The 15,304-nt window shown below is 44.8% G+C and overlaps 1 protein-coding gene across 1 annotated transcript in view; it reads right to left on the reverse strand.

The window, feature by feature from the left end:
* Positions 1-15,304, reverse strand: part of LOC115177878 (xylosyltransferase 1) — a 107,584-nt gene that overhangs the window by 23,202 nt on the left and 69,078 nt on the right. Inside the window, exons 4-5 of the mRNA XM_029738874.1 lie at positions 11,669-11,871; positions 3,951-4,031 (exon numbers count right to left, since the gene is read on the reverse strand). Coding sequence (XP_029594734.1) covers positions 3,951-4,031; positions 11,669-11,871 — 284 coding nt within the window. The remainder of the gene's footprint in view (positions 1-3,950; positions 4,032-11,668; positions 11,872-15,304) is intronic.

The following is a 15,304-nucleotide window of genomic DNA, read 5'->3' on the forward strand; positions in this document are numbered from 1 at the left end:
TTAAAGCCAGCTGCTACCCACCACAGAAACAAACTTGTATAACCTGTATACACCACCATTTGATTCCTATAGAAACAGCTACAGTGGGAAGGAAAAGTGTGGGACGAAAAATTATGTGAACCCTTTGGAATTATCTGGATTTCTGCATAAATTGGTCATCAAATTTGATCTGATCTTCATTTAAGTCACAACAATAGACAAACATAGCGTGCTTAAACTAATATCACACAAATTATTGTATTTTTCTTGTCTATATTAAATACATCATTTAAACTTATCTAGGTTGGAAAAAGTATGTAAACCCCTAGGCTAATGACTTCTCCAAAAGCTAATTGGAGTCAGGAGTCAGCTAACCTGGAGTCCAATCAATGAGAAGAGATTGGAGATGTTGCTTAGAGCTGCCTTGCCCTATAAAAACACTCACAAAATTTGCGTTTGCTATTCACAAGAAGCATTGCCTGATGTGAACCATGCCTCGAACTAAAGATATCTCAGAAGACCTAAGATGAAGAATTGTTGACTTGCAAAAAGCTGGAAAGGGTTACAAAAGTATCTCTAAAAGCCTTGATGATCATCAGTCCACGGTAAGACAAATTGTCTATAAATGGAGAAAGTTTTGCACTGTTGCTACTCTCCCTAGGAGTGGCCATCCTGCAAAGATGACTGCAAGAGCACAGAGCAGAGTGCTCAATGAGGTTAAGAAGAATCCTAGAGTGTCAGCTAAAGACTTACAGAAATCAATGGAACATGCTAACATCTCTAAACAAGAATGTGTTCATGGGAAGACACCAGGGAAGAAGCCACTGCTGTCCAAAATAAACATTGCTGCACGTCTGAAGTTTGCAAAAATACACCTGGATGTTCCACAGGCTAAATATTCTGTGGATAGATGAAACTACAGTGGAGTTGTTTGGAAGGAACACACAACACTATGTGTGGAGGAAAAAAGGCACAGCACAGCACACCAACATCAAAACCTCATCCCAACTGTAAAGTATGGTGGAGGGAGCATCATGGTTTGGGGCTGCTTTGATTTCCCAAGTTTATCAAGACATTTTGCAGGAGAATGTTAGGCTATCTGTCCGCCAATTCAAACTCAACAGAAGTTGGGCAACGCAACAGAACAACGACCCAAAACACAGAAGTTAATCAACAACAGAAGGGTTTCAACAGAAGAAAATACACCATCTTGAGTGGCCCAGTCAGAGTCCTGACCTCAACCCGATTGAGATGCTGTGGCATGACCTCAAGAGAGTAGTTCACACCAGACAATCCAATAATATTGCTGAACTGAAACAGTTTTGTAAAGCGGAATGGTCCAAAATTCCTCCTGACCGCTGTGCAGGTGTGATCCGCAACTACAGAAAATGTTTGGTTGAGGTTATTACTGCCAAAGGAGGGTCAACTAGTTATTACATCCAAGGGTTCACATACTTTTTCGACCCTGCACTGGGATTGTTTACACAGTGTGTCCAATAAAGACATGAAAACATATAATTGTTTGTGTGTTATTAGTTTAAGCAGACTGTGTTTGTCTATTGTTGTGACCTAGATGAAGATCAGATCAATTTTTATGACCAATTTATGCAGAAATCCAGGTATTTCCAAAGGGTTCACATACTTTTTCTTGCCACTGTACATAGGAACAACCTTAGTTAATCCAGTTAATCCAGTTAATCCACTATCCATCCTATCTCATGCCAGTAGTGGTTTTATTCAGTCAAGCCTGTCTAACTCCTGGCACACACACACACACACACACACACACACACACACACACACACACACACACACACACACACACACACACACACACACACACACACACACACGCCATGGCACACACACAGATACACACCATGGCACAGCACGACAGGCAGCCAGATTGTGATTGGTGTCAGTGTGTGTGTGTGAACCAGTGATTGGCATGTCATTAAGTAGCGTGCTAGGGCATGGAGCGGGGCAGGGCAGGGCTGGCAGGCAGCTCCTCGCGACGGCAACAAGGGAAGGTTAATTAATAAAGCTACAGATGGAGCCTAATTGGATTATGACTCAGTCACCGAGCTGGGGCAAGGAGGGTGTGTGTGTGTGTGTGTGTGTGTGTGTGTGTGTGTGTGTGTGACAGTGGAGGCTCCTCAGAGGAGGAAAGGGAGGACATCCTCCTCAGCAAATTTTTTTTTTAAATAGTGAAATATTAAAAGTGATCCTTTTTAGATAAAACTATACTAAATATATTCATATGTCAACAAATAATTTATTAAAACACTTTTTTTGCAATGAAGGTTTACAGTAGCCTCAACAGCACTCTGTAGGGTAGCACCATGGTGTATCTGGAGGACAGCTAGCTTCCGTCCTCCTCTTGGTACATTGACTTCAATACAAAACCTAGGAGGCTCATGGTTCTCACCCCCTTCCATAGACACATTACTTATGACAACTTCCGGAGGACGTCCTCCAACTTATCAGAGCTCTTGCAGCATGAACTGATGTGTTGTCCACTCATTTAAAGGATCAGAGAATGAATCTAGTACTGAACGCATAGGCTACAGCTAGCTAGCACTGCAGTGCATAAAATGTGGTGAGTAGTTGACTCAAAGAGAGAAAGACAATATTTGAACAGTTTTGAACAAATTGATTTCTTCAAAAATGAAGGAGAGAGAGAGCTAGCTATATTTCATTGTGTTTTTTTCACTTTGACTTTCACATACTTAGCTAGCGAATGCAGTTAGCTAGTTTAGCCTTCTCAAACACCCGGCTCAAACAGAAAGCGATGTCATGTTAGCCAGCTGGCTATGGCTATCCAACACTGGAACTTTTCCAAGTGAAGGTAAGCTTTTGGTTTGATTAATTTATTGCCACCGGGGCCGCTGGTGTAACTGCTAAACTGTTTGCTGACTGTACACACAGTACTGCATGATTATAGCGGGTTTACTAACGCGTTAGTTCTAGTAGCTATGTTGACTAAGTTATGACGTTAGCTAAAATGGTGACAACGATGTAGGCTGTGTTTAACGGTTATGATATGAAGGTTAGGCTTGGAAAGGTTTTTTCGCCTGGTCACAACCAGTGTGATGCACTGAAGTCCACAAGCAAAGGGAACAGGTGAGAGGAGGAGAGCGTGTAGATACGAGAAGGAAGTGATCATGCTGTTTGTATGTGGCTGCTATGAAAGTGAACCGAGTCTGTTGAAAAATGTTACCTGAATTTTTCCAATAGAAAATCTTGTTTGCAACCGTTGGACTAATGATTACACCCTAGATCAGCTAGACTCAGGCAAGAATGTGCAAGGCGGTATTGAATGTGTCAATGTCTGTCGCCTTGATTACTCAAATTTCTCTCTCGACCTGTCCCTCACTCTCCAAGAGTGTGCAAAGCTGTCATCAAGGCAAAGGGTGGCTACTTGAAGAATCTCAAATATAAAATATATTTTGATATGTTTAACACTGTTTTGGTTACTACATGATTCCATATGGGTTATTTCATAGTTTGATGTCTTCACTATTATTCTACAATGTAGAAAACAGTAAAAATAAAGAAAAACCCTGGAATGAGTAGGTGTGTCCAAACTTTTGATTGGTACTGTACGTTGCAAACTTTCATTCATAGGCTAGGTTGTAGCAACCTCATGATGGGTATAGGGGCAATTTGTGTATAATTTAGTAACCTAAACCTATCAATGTTACATTGAACTGGGTGAATGGAATATAAATGACAGTCATCCAATATGCTGTAATAGAAATAAGGCCATGCTCATAAAAAAAAAGTGTTCTCCCTCATCTTAAAAGGCACCGACCACCACTGGTGTGTGAGAATGAGAATCCGAATAAGCGAACGTGTTTTAATGTGTCTGTATCATGCTAGTGTGTGTGTGTGTGTGTATGTGTGTGCGATCCCCTGTATGTGGGTGTGTATTTATCAGTGCGTGTGTGCGTGTGCTTGTTAGATCTCACCTGGCGTTGTCTCTGCCGTGGGACTTGATGAAGTTCATGTCTCTGTACTTGGACAAGAAGGCGACCAGCTGGCTGTTGGTTCTGTTAACGACAACCAGGAAGAGATTATTAGAAACCAACCAATCAGTGGAAACGACAGCCAGGAAGATCATAATTACCAACCAATCAAAGAGAGAGAGGTAGAAACCATATGCCATAGGGCAATACAACAGCTTTTCCCTGTCATCACTTTTCAAGGTTTGTCAAGGATATAAAGGGATAGTTGTTAAAGGGATAGTTCTCTATAAAAACCTAAGTATGTGTCACGTCCTGAGCAGCAGGTGGAGTAGGTGTTAAGTGTTGGTCAGGGCGTGGCAGAAGAAGTTGGGTTTTCTTTGTTCTGTCTAGGTTGGGTGTTTCTATGTAGAGGTAATTGGGGTGGACTTCCAATTGAAGGCAGCTGTGTGGTGTTGCCTTTGATTGGAAGTCCTATATTAGTTGGGTGTGTTTGTCTGTGTGTTTGTGGGGAATTGTTGTGAGCACTGCTTTGTTTGGTTTAGCCTGCCACACCGTCACATTGTGAGTACCGTTCATTGTTTTGTTTATTGTTTTTTTTTTCGGTGGATGCTCTACTCCTGTTTTTGAACATTAAAATATGAGTATCCACACTTCCGCTGCGCCTTGGTCCTTCTCTCTCCCGCACAACTTATTCTGTGACAGAATTCCCCACCTTCACAGGACCAAGCAGCGGAAGAAGGCTGGCAAGGACTGGGAGACCGAGGGGCACCCCCAATAATTTTTTAGGGGGGGGCACAAGGGCTGTGTGACGGGCAGGAGCTGCCCGCCAGTCAACAGTCGCCAGAGCTGCCCGCCAGTCAACAGTCGTCAGAGCTGCCCGCCAGTCAACAGTCGTCGGAGCTGCCCGCCAGTCAACAGTCGTCGGAGCTGCCCGCCAGTCAACAGTCGTCAGAGCTGCCCGCCAGTCAACAGTCGTCGGAGCTGCCCGCCAGTCAACCATCACCAGAGCTGCCCGACAGTCAACAGTCGTCAGAGCTGCCCGACAGTCAACAGTCGTCAGAGCTGCCCGCCAGTCAACAGTTGTCGGAGCTGCCCGCCAGTCAACAGTTGTCGGAGCTGCCCGCCAGTCAACAGTTGTCGGAGCTGCCCGCCAGTCAACAGTCGTCGGAGCTGCCCGCCAGTCAACAGTCGTCAGAGCTGCCCGCCAGTCAACAGTCGTCGGAGCTGCCCGCCAGTCAACCATCACCAGAGCTGCCCGACAGTCAACAGTCGTCAGAGCTGCCCGACAGTCAACAGTCGTCAGAGCTGCCCGCCAGTCAACAGTCGTCGGAGCTGCCCGCCAGTCAACAGTTGTCGGAGCTGCCCGCCAGTCAACAGTCGTCGGAGCTGCCCGCCAGTCAACAGTCGTCAGAGCTGCCCGCCAGTCAACAGTCGTCGGAGCTGCCCGCCAGTCAACCATCACCAGAGCTGCCCGCCAGTCAACAGTCGTCAGAGCTGCCCGACAGTCAACAGTCGTCAGAGCTGCCCGCCAGTCAACAGTCGTCGGAGCTGCCCGCCAGTCAACAGTTGTCGGAGCTGCCCGCCAGTCAACAGTTGTCGGAGCTGCCCGCCAGTCAACAGTCGTCAGAGCTGCCCGCCAGTCAACAGGCGTCAGAGCTGCCCGCCAGTCAACAGTCGTCAGAGCTGCCCGCCAGTCAACAGTCGTCAGAGCTGCCCGCCAGTCAACAGTCGTTGGAGCTGCCCGCCAGTCAACAGTCATCGGAGTGGCCAGACTGCGCTGAACTGCCGGAGTGGCCAGACTGCGCTGAACTGCCGGAGTGGCCAGAATGCGCTGAACTGCCGGAGTGGCCAGAATGCCCTGAACTGCCGGAGTGGCCAGAATGCCCTGAACTGCCGGAGTGGCCAGACTGCCGGAGTGGCCAGACTGCCCTGAACTGCCGGAGTGGCCAGACTGCCCTGAACTGCCGGAGTGGCCAGACTGCCCAGACTGTCCCGAGTTGCCAGACTGCCCAGACTGTCCCGAGTTGCCAGACTGCCCAGACTGTCCCGAGTTGCCAGACTGCCCAGACTGTCCCGAGTTGCCAGACTGTCCCGAGTTGCCGAACTGTCCCTACTGCCTGGAACGGCCAGAACCTGAGCCGCCTCCAACATAGGTGGGTTGGGGAGGGGGGGTGTAGCACAGTGCCGTCGTTGATGGCAGCCACCCTCCCTTCCCTCCCTGTAGTTAGGGGGAATTTTCGGGTTGTTTTGGGTGTTTTGTGTTTTTGCTTTTGAAGGTGCATTCGGAGTCTGCACCTTTAGGGGGGGGGGTAATGTCACGTCCTGACCAGCAGGTGGAGTAGGTGTTAAGTGTTGGTCAGGGCGTGGCAGAAGAAGTTGGGTTTTCTTTGTTCTGTCTAGGTTGGGTGTTTCTATGTAGAGGTAATTGGGGTGGACTTCCAATTGAAGGCAGCTGTGTGGTGTTGCCTTTGATTGGAAGTCCTATATTAGTTGGGTGTGTTTGTCTGTGTGTTTGTGGGGAATTGTTGTGAGCACTGCTTTGTTTGGTTTAGCCTGCCACACCGTCACATTGTGAGTACCGTTCATTGTTTTGTTTATTGTTTTTTTTTCGGTGGATGCTCTACTCCTGTTTTTGAAAATTAAAATATGAGTATCCACACTTCCGCTGCGCCTTGGTCCTTCTCTCTCCCGCACGACTTATTCTGTGACAGTATGCCAGCCATTTTCATGGACTCTCACTCATACAACCGCCACTCACTTTTGTGCTCAGTTTGTTTTTGGGGTGAACTATTGCTTTAACGGAACATTTGATTATTCATTATTTAACTATCCACTATGATCAGGGCCCAGAGTTTTCCAGGACAGTTGGTCTCTAAAACGACTAACCCTAAGTACAAAGACAGTAAACATAACATCCATTTAACAGTTGGCTCAATAACCAACCCCACAGGCACTATACAATACAGCAGTCCAGTGGAGTCAAACCCTTTCTACGCAGCCCAGCCAGGCTAAAAGCTTCTCCTCTGCAGTGCAAGACATCACTGCCACAGTCAAAGGTATTCTCAACAATACAGATGTCTGCAGGGTGTAAAGCAGGGTAGGGGGAGGCTGTCTGGGCCTTTAGATGACAGCTCAGTGTGCCTTTCTAAAAGAGCCTAAACTCTCCTAACAAAGCTGGGCTAGCGCAGGCTGAAGGGATGCATATTAATGCCATTTACTGATGAAGGAGCAATTTCACAGCCCCAAGGCTTTACTTAGCAGATGTAGTGGAACACACACGCACGCGCGCACACACACACACACTGATGTTGTGTAGCCGAACACACACACACACGCACGCACACAAACACAGACAACACACACAGAGCATAGCACAGCGGGGGAAATACAGGTCACAGCATAGATTTGCCAGAGTTGTGCCATTGTGCCTGAGTGGTCACACAGTCTGTCCAGTGGGTCTGGTTGGTTTGCTGACTGACTGTCTGCCCCCAGGGTGCTCTCTCTGTCACTATCTGTCTGGCTGGATGGCATTCACACACACTGCGACCGTAGCCAGTACCACAGAATTACCAGCCAAGCCCATATCACAGCCCTGCAGTCACCCTTATACCAGCACCTTAAAAACACTCTGCTACCCTGTTGGCATATGCCCCAATTGCACACTCTTAGCCAAATATACTTTACAATACTGTACTATACTGTGCATGTACTGTACTATAATGTACTATACTGTAATATACTGTACCTATACTATACTGTTATATGCTTTACTATACTGTACTATACCTATACTGTACCTATACTGTAATGTACTGTACTATACTGTAATGTACTGTACTATACGGTACCTATACTGTAGCTATACTGTACTATACAGTAATATACTGTACTGTACTATACTGTAATGTACTATACTCTATGGTACCTATACTGTACTATACTGTACTGTACAGTACCTATACTGTACTATACTGTACTGTACCTATACTGTACTGTAATGCACCTATACTGTACTATACTGTACGGTACCTATATGTACTATGTTCAATTTAAACCAGGGGGTTAGAAAAGAGGATAGAAGCAAGACAACACTGCCTGTCTTGAAGAGAAAAGCCTGGAAAGAGATCCTCGCTCTGGGACAAAACAACCATGTAACTTATCCCTCCCTCCTCCATCCCTCCATACCAGCCCCCTGGGCAGACACACAGACACCACCACTAGCGCGAGGGGGAGAGGGTATTTGGGCTGGGCCTTTCAGGCTCATCCATGCGGATGGGAGGACATTATCAGAGAATTAGACAGGGTATAATGCCTGTTTCTCTCCTACAGCCTTCAGCCTATACAGACACACTGATTACAACAACATAGCAGCAGCACCGGACCAGACCAGGGCTAACCCTTCATTCCTTATAGCATTGGTGCTCTATGGCTGTAACATATTGTAGGGATTGTCCCTTCATTCCTTACACAGTATCAGTGGAGAAGATGACCATAGGGTGGATCATAGCCTGGTTTTTCTTTTAGTGAGGTACTATGACCGTAGCATAGACTGGTTGGCTTCATTCTACACTCACATGACAGTTGAATTGAACTGAATTGAAGAGGGCTATCCAAGGCAAGTATAATTTGTCACATAGCTTTCTTCTTTTTGATTGTATCATTGTATGGCATTGTAGATGAGCAGGAGTGGATTGAGGGAGTGAATTGATGACCAGAGTGTTGTGGGCTAATGTATGTAAATATTGTCTAAATTAGGAAACTTGAGTCAAATCCAAGAAGTGGTCCAAAAAAGCACTTGCTAAGCAAAGATATTACTGTCTGCTATGGCAACCTGTAACCCCTCTCTTTCCCCCTTCTCTTACTCACTCCCTTCTGTCTCTTCTATCACTCCCTCTCCCTCCATCTCTCTCCTGATGGGCCTATAAAAACCTCCAGTGTCAGCCCTTTCCTCCACCACATCACCGCCATGCAAATGAAGAGAAGAAGAGGAGACAGACAGGAAGAAACAGCTCATCAGCACACCACAAACACTTTCACTCACACAGTGACAGACGCAAGCATACACCCACATTATGCAAATACGGGCATACACAAGGCATTATGCGCGCACACACACACACACACACACACACACACACACACACACACACACACACACAAAAAGCACGGGTCACAGTTACATGCACACACACACTTGAGAGCACATAGACAGACAGACAAAAAGACAGAGACAGACACTGTCACTTTTATGATCGAGCATCAAAATCAGAACTATTCTCACTGTTCTCACACTATCCCATAATATCTCCGACAAGCACATATCTACATGGCAACAGACTAAAAGTAAGCTCTTTCAGAAACATAAATATTTCCCTGAACATTTCCCTGACAGGGTGAACACAAACAGCGGTGTCTGCTGAGCCTGTGTATATAAACCGTGTATATAAACCAACCACACGTGTTGGACTATAAAACAACACAGGGCAACCACCTCTTTCTTTATACCTTCCATCTTAGCTCTAGGTGTTGGACACACAAGGTCCAGTTTCCTTTTTCACAATGGCAATTACAGCAACTGGTGGCCATCTGGGGAAAGTACGTGATCGAAGTCTATGAGGGACTAATGACCTTGAGGTTCACAATGGTGTGTATGTGTGACACTCGTCCCTCGGTGGAATGAGTTTTAAACTCTTCTTCTTCTCTTCCCCTCCAGCATTCCAACTACCTCCACAGACAGGTGCACGGCCTGGCCTCCCTCCCAACCACCTGGAGGATGGCTACCATCTGGGGCGGTGCCACACTCACTCACTCACTCACTCACTCACTCACTCACTCACTCACTCACTCACTCACTCACTCACACACACACTAACACACTAACACACGCACACACACACACACACACACACACACACACACACACACACACACACACACACACACACACACACACACACACACACACACAAACCACCTGTTGGGAAGTCAATACATATTGACCTAGGGGCAATTAACATTAATCAGTTCATCATGTAACCTATTCAACTGAGTAAGTAAGCCAGGAGAGGGATTGGAATCCGGGGGGAACAAATGTGTAATCACCTTAAGAAGAACAGGAGATCTACTGTGATTGATCTATTTAAGTTGTTTATTAGGGTCTTTGTTGTAAGTCTGCAGTGATTGTGACAGTATGGATTCCCTGAGGGCCTATGGGGTTATATAGCTGTGTGTCTACTGTCTGACAGCTATTCAGATGGCATTTAATACTGTATGCATCTCTTCATAATGGCTCATTTTGTCTGAACTGTAAATTATAATTACACAACAAAGGACTATCAATCTCTCAATATTTTTTTTATCCATAACATGACCAAACTGGTCATGTAAGAGTCCTTTCATGTCAGGTCACACAGGGACGTGAGCATGTGAAGTAGTATTTCTTCTCTGTCTGACTCCTGGCCACCTCAACCCTAACCAGCTTGACTGCTTCGAAGGAGAAGTGGCCCAAAACATCCTGCAACACCAAGACGTTCCATTAAAACCAATTTGCTGTCAACACAGCTGCTGCTACTTCCGTACTTTAACATAGACAGTGCATTCGGAAAGTATTCAGACCCCTTGACTTTTTCCACATTTTGTTACATTACAGCCTTATTCTAAAATGGATTAAATAAATAAAAAATCCTCATCAGTCTACACACAATACCCCATAATGACAAAGTAAAAACAGGTTTAGACATTTTTGCTAATTTATCACAAATAAAAAACAGAAATACCTTATTTACATAACTATTCAGTCCTTTTGCTATGAGACTAAATATTTATCTCAGGTGCATCCTGTTTCCATTGATCATCCTTGACATGTTTCTACAACTTCATTGTACATGATTTAGAAAGACACACACCTGTCTATATAAGGTCCCACAGTTGATAGTGCATGTCAGAGCAAAAACCAAGCCATGAGGTCAAAGGAATAGATGAACAGAGCAAAGTACAGAGAGATCCTTGATGAAAACCTGCTCCTGAGTGCTCAGGACCTCAGACTGGGGCCGAAGGTTCACCTTCCAACAGGACAACAACCCTAAGCACACAGCCAAGACAATGCAGGAGTGGCTTCAGTACAAGTCTCTGTATGTCCTTGAGTGGCCCAGCCAGAGCCCAGACTTGAACCCGATTGAACATCTCTGGAGAGACCTGAAAATAGCTGTGCAGCGATGCTCCCCATCCAACCGGACAGAGAGGATCTGCAGAAAAAAATGGGAAAAACTCCCAAATACAGGTGTGCCAAGCTTGTAGTGTCATACCCAAGAAGACATGAAGCTGTAACCGCTGCCAAATGTGCTACAACAAAGTACTGAGTAAAAGGTCTGAATACTGAATACATTTGCAAAAATTTCTAAAAACCTGTTTTTACTTTTTCATTATGGGGTATTGTGTGTAGATTGATGAGGGGAAAAAATGTCATCCTTTTTAGAATAAGGCTGTAATGTAACAAAATGCGGAAGTCAAGGGGTCTGAATACTTTCCGAGTGCACAGTAGGTCAACAATCTGGAAAACCTTGCCCCTCCACCCAAGTCACGTGTGGGGTAGTCTGCAGCGCTGAAGTTAATGAAGAAGTCCCAGCTCCAGTCGGTCATGGTGATCAGGTCTGACATGCTGCTAGCCTCTACCCCCCACCATCCTAACCCCCCCCCCCCCCCGTCACCTCCACCCCATTCACCTGATGGGGTAGTCTGCAGCGCTGAGGTTGATGAAGAAGTCCCAGCTCCAGTCGGTCATGGTGATGAGGTCTGCCATGCTGCGGAGGTACATGGTGAGCAGGCTGGCACCGCCCCAGATGGTAGCCATCCTCCAGGGCGTCACCCTCACGTTGGGGTACTGGGAGGCCAGGGCCTGCACCTGTCTGTGAAGGTAGTTGGAGCGCTGGAGGGGGAGAGAAGAGGAAGAGTTTAAAACGTGTCAAACTCATTCCACGGAGGGCCAAGTGTCTGCAGGTTTTTGCTACACCCTTGGACTTGATTGATGAATTAAGGTCACTGATTAGTAAGGAACTCCCCTCACCTGGTTATCTAGGTCTTAATTGAAAGGAAAATCCAGAAATCAGCAGAAACTAGGCCCTGCATGGAATGAGTTTGACACCCCTGGTTTAAGACAATATCCTATGTATAGGATAAGGGTATAGACCAGAGCTCTCTAACCCTGTTCCTGGAGAGCTACCGTCCTGTAGGTTTTCACTCCAACCCCAATCTAGCACACCTGATTCCAGGGACGGTTCTTGACGTTCTGCCACCATAGGCAAGACCAAAAAATAGACGTCTATGATTGGTGATCTGGACAGGATCAAAAACCAAAGTCTGTGGATGTGGAAATCAAGGCTGGTCCGGAACGGCACCAAATAAATATGTCCAAAAGGCATCTGCGTCGGTCTATGATTACTGAGGTGTAGCCTACAGTGTTGCCTGAAATTAAATTTTATGAATGTCCATCTATGTGGTAACATAGAACATGAAAAAACGACGTCCGGACAGGACCAAAAAAAGACGTCCAAAAGACAACGGCTCGTGCTTACTGGGGTGTAGCCTACCATGTCAGACAGCAATGGAATTTTATGAATGCCAACCCATGGTAGGCCCACAGTTTGTAAAACAGGCCGTTGCATTGGCTTTATTAGTCCTGAATCCTGTGATGAATCAATTTGGCTATTTATGCTCTGAATTTCAGCTAGTAGCTTCCCAACTTTATCAGGAGTTATCACAAACCTATTTGCAATGTGTTTACACAACGGGAAACACAGAAGTACTTCTTTTTCGATATGATCAGCTTGTCAAAAATGGACAGATACAAACTTGAAACCACTGATCATGACAATGTGGTGAAACTCCTGGACAACAGTTGTGATTCCATATTGTCCATCTTACTTTGACCTGTCCAGTTTTTAGGACATGTCGTTTGTTAACTTGACAGCTCCTTTTTTATTTGATTGAGCACCATTTAGGTCAGGCGATTTGACCGGAGAAACGTACATGAGGTAAAAAGTGTCCGTTTCATTACATTGTCATACATTTTATCTCCAGCCTGTAGGCTATAGAAGGCCACATACATTTTCTACCATATTCTATATCTGCTACGTTATGTTAGATAATTTTTTTGATCGAACGTTGTTGGAGCGCTGCAGAGATGCATCTCTCCAACAGCACCCTGGAGAGGCGCAGTGGGAATAGACAATATTTGACAAACTGGGCACTGCTTATCAAAGGGTGACATCAGCGCTCACCTAAAAAGGCCATTTGCCAATTGGTTGAAAGAATTTGTCATTGTTTTTGGGCAGAATTATGTGAGGTTTTATTTGTTGTTATTGAAGTTGCGTCTTGGTCAGTTTAGCTCAGAAAATGCCGCCCTCGTCAATCTGCCGCCATAGGCTGGTCTATATGTATATAGTAGTAGTGTGAGGTGTGGTAGATGGTAGTCTATAGGCTGGTCTATATGTATATAGTAGTAGTGTGAGGTGTGGTAGATTGTAGTCTATAGGCTGGTCTATATGTATATAGTAGTAGTGTGAGGTGTGGTAGATTGTAGTCTATAGGCTGGTCTATATGTATATAGTAGTAGTGTGAGGTGTGGTAGATTGTAGTCTATAGGCTGGTCTATATGTATATAGTAGTAGTGTGAGGTGGTAGATGGTAGTCTATAGGCTGGTCTATATGTATATAGTAGTAGTGTGAGGTGTGGTAGATGGTAGTCTATAGGCTGGTCTATATGTATATAGTAGTAGTGTGAGGTGTGGTAGATTGTAGTCTATAGGCTGGTCTATATGTATATAGTAGTAGTGTGAGGTGTGGTAGATTGTAGTCTATAGGCTGGTCTATATGTATATAGTAGTAGTGTGAGGTGGTAGATGGTAGTCTATAGGCTGGTCTATATGTATATAGTAGTAGTGTGAGGTGTGGTAGATGGTAGTCTATAGGCTGGTCTATATGTATATAGTAGTAGTGTGAGGTGTGGTAGATGGTAGTCTATAGTCTTACCTGGTCTATATGTATATAGTAGTAGTGTGAGGTGTGATAGATGGTAGTCTATAGGCTGGTCTATATGTATATAGTAGTAGTGTGAGGTGGTAGATGGTAGTCTATAGTCTGGTCTATATGTATATAGTAGTAGTGTGAGGTGTGATAGATGGTAGTCTATAGTCTGGTCTATATGTATATAGTAGTAGTGTGAGGTGGTAGATGGTAGTCTATAGGCTGGTCTATATGTATATAGTAGTAGTGTGAGGTGTGATAGATGGTAGTCTATAGTCTGGTCTATATGTATATAGTAGTAGTGTGAGGTGGTAGATGGTAGTTTATAGGCTGGTCTATATGTATATAGTAGTAGTGTGAGGTGGTAGATGGTAGTCTATAGTCTGGTCTATATGTATATAGTAGTAGTGTGAGGTGGTAGATGGTAGTCTATAGGCTGGTCTATATGTATATAGTAGTAGTGTGAGGTGGTAGATGGTAGTCTATAGGCTGGTCTATATGTATATAGTAGTAGTGTGAGGTGTGGTAGATGGTAGTCTATAGGCTGGTCTATATGTATATAGTAGTAGTGTGAGGTGTGATAGATGGTAGTCTATAGGCTGGTCTATATGTATATAGTAGTAGTGTGAGGTGGAAGATGGTAGTCTATAGGCTGGTCTATATGTATATAGTAGTAGTGTGAGGTGGTAGATGGTAGTCTATAGGCTGGTCTATATGTATATAGTAGTAGTGTGAGGTGGTAGATGGTAGCCTATAGGCTGGTCTATATGTATATAGTAGTAGTGTGAGGTGGTAGATTGTAGTCTATAGGCTGGTCTATATGTATATAGTAGTAGTGTGAGGTGGTAGATGGTAGTCTATAGGCTGGTCTATATGTATATAGTAGTAGTGTGAGGTGTGATAGATGGTAGTCTATAGGCTGGTCTATATGTATATAGTAGTAGTGTGAGGTGGTAGATGGTAGTCTATAGGCTGGTCTATATGTATATAGTAGTAGTGTGAGGTGGTAGATGGTAGTCTATAGGCTGGTCTATATGTATATAGTAGTAGTGTGAGGTGGTAGATGGTAGTCTATAGGCTGGTCTATATGTATATAGTAGTAGTGTGAGGTGGTAGATGGTAGTCTATAGGCTGGTCTATATGTATATAGTAGTAGTGTGAGGTGGTAGATGGTAGTCTATAGGCTGGTCTATATGTATATAGTAGTAGTGTGAGGTGGTAGATGGTAGTCTATAGGCTGGTCTATATGTATATAGTAGTAGTGTGAGGTGTGGTAGATGGTAGTCTATAGGCTGGTCTATATGTATATAGTAGTAGTGTGAGGTGTGGTAGATGGT

The sequence above is a fragment of the Salmo trutta genome, chromosome 38 (genome assembly GCF_901001165.1).
Source record: "Salmo trutta chromosome 38, fSalTru1.1, whole genome shotgun sequence".
NCBI lineage: Eukaryota > Metazoa > Chordata > Actinopteri > Salmoniformes > Salmonidae > Salmo > Salmo trutta.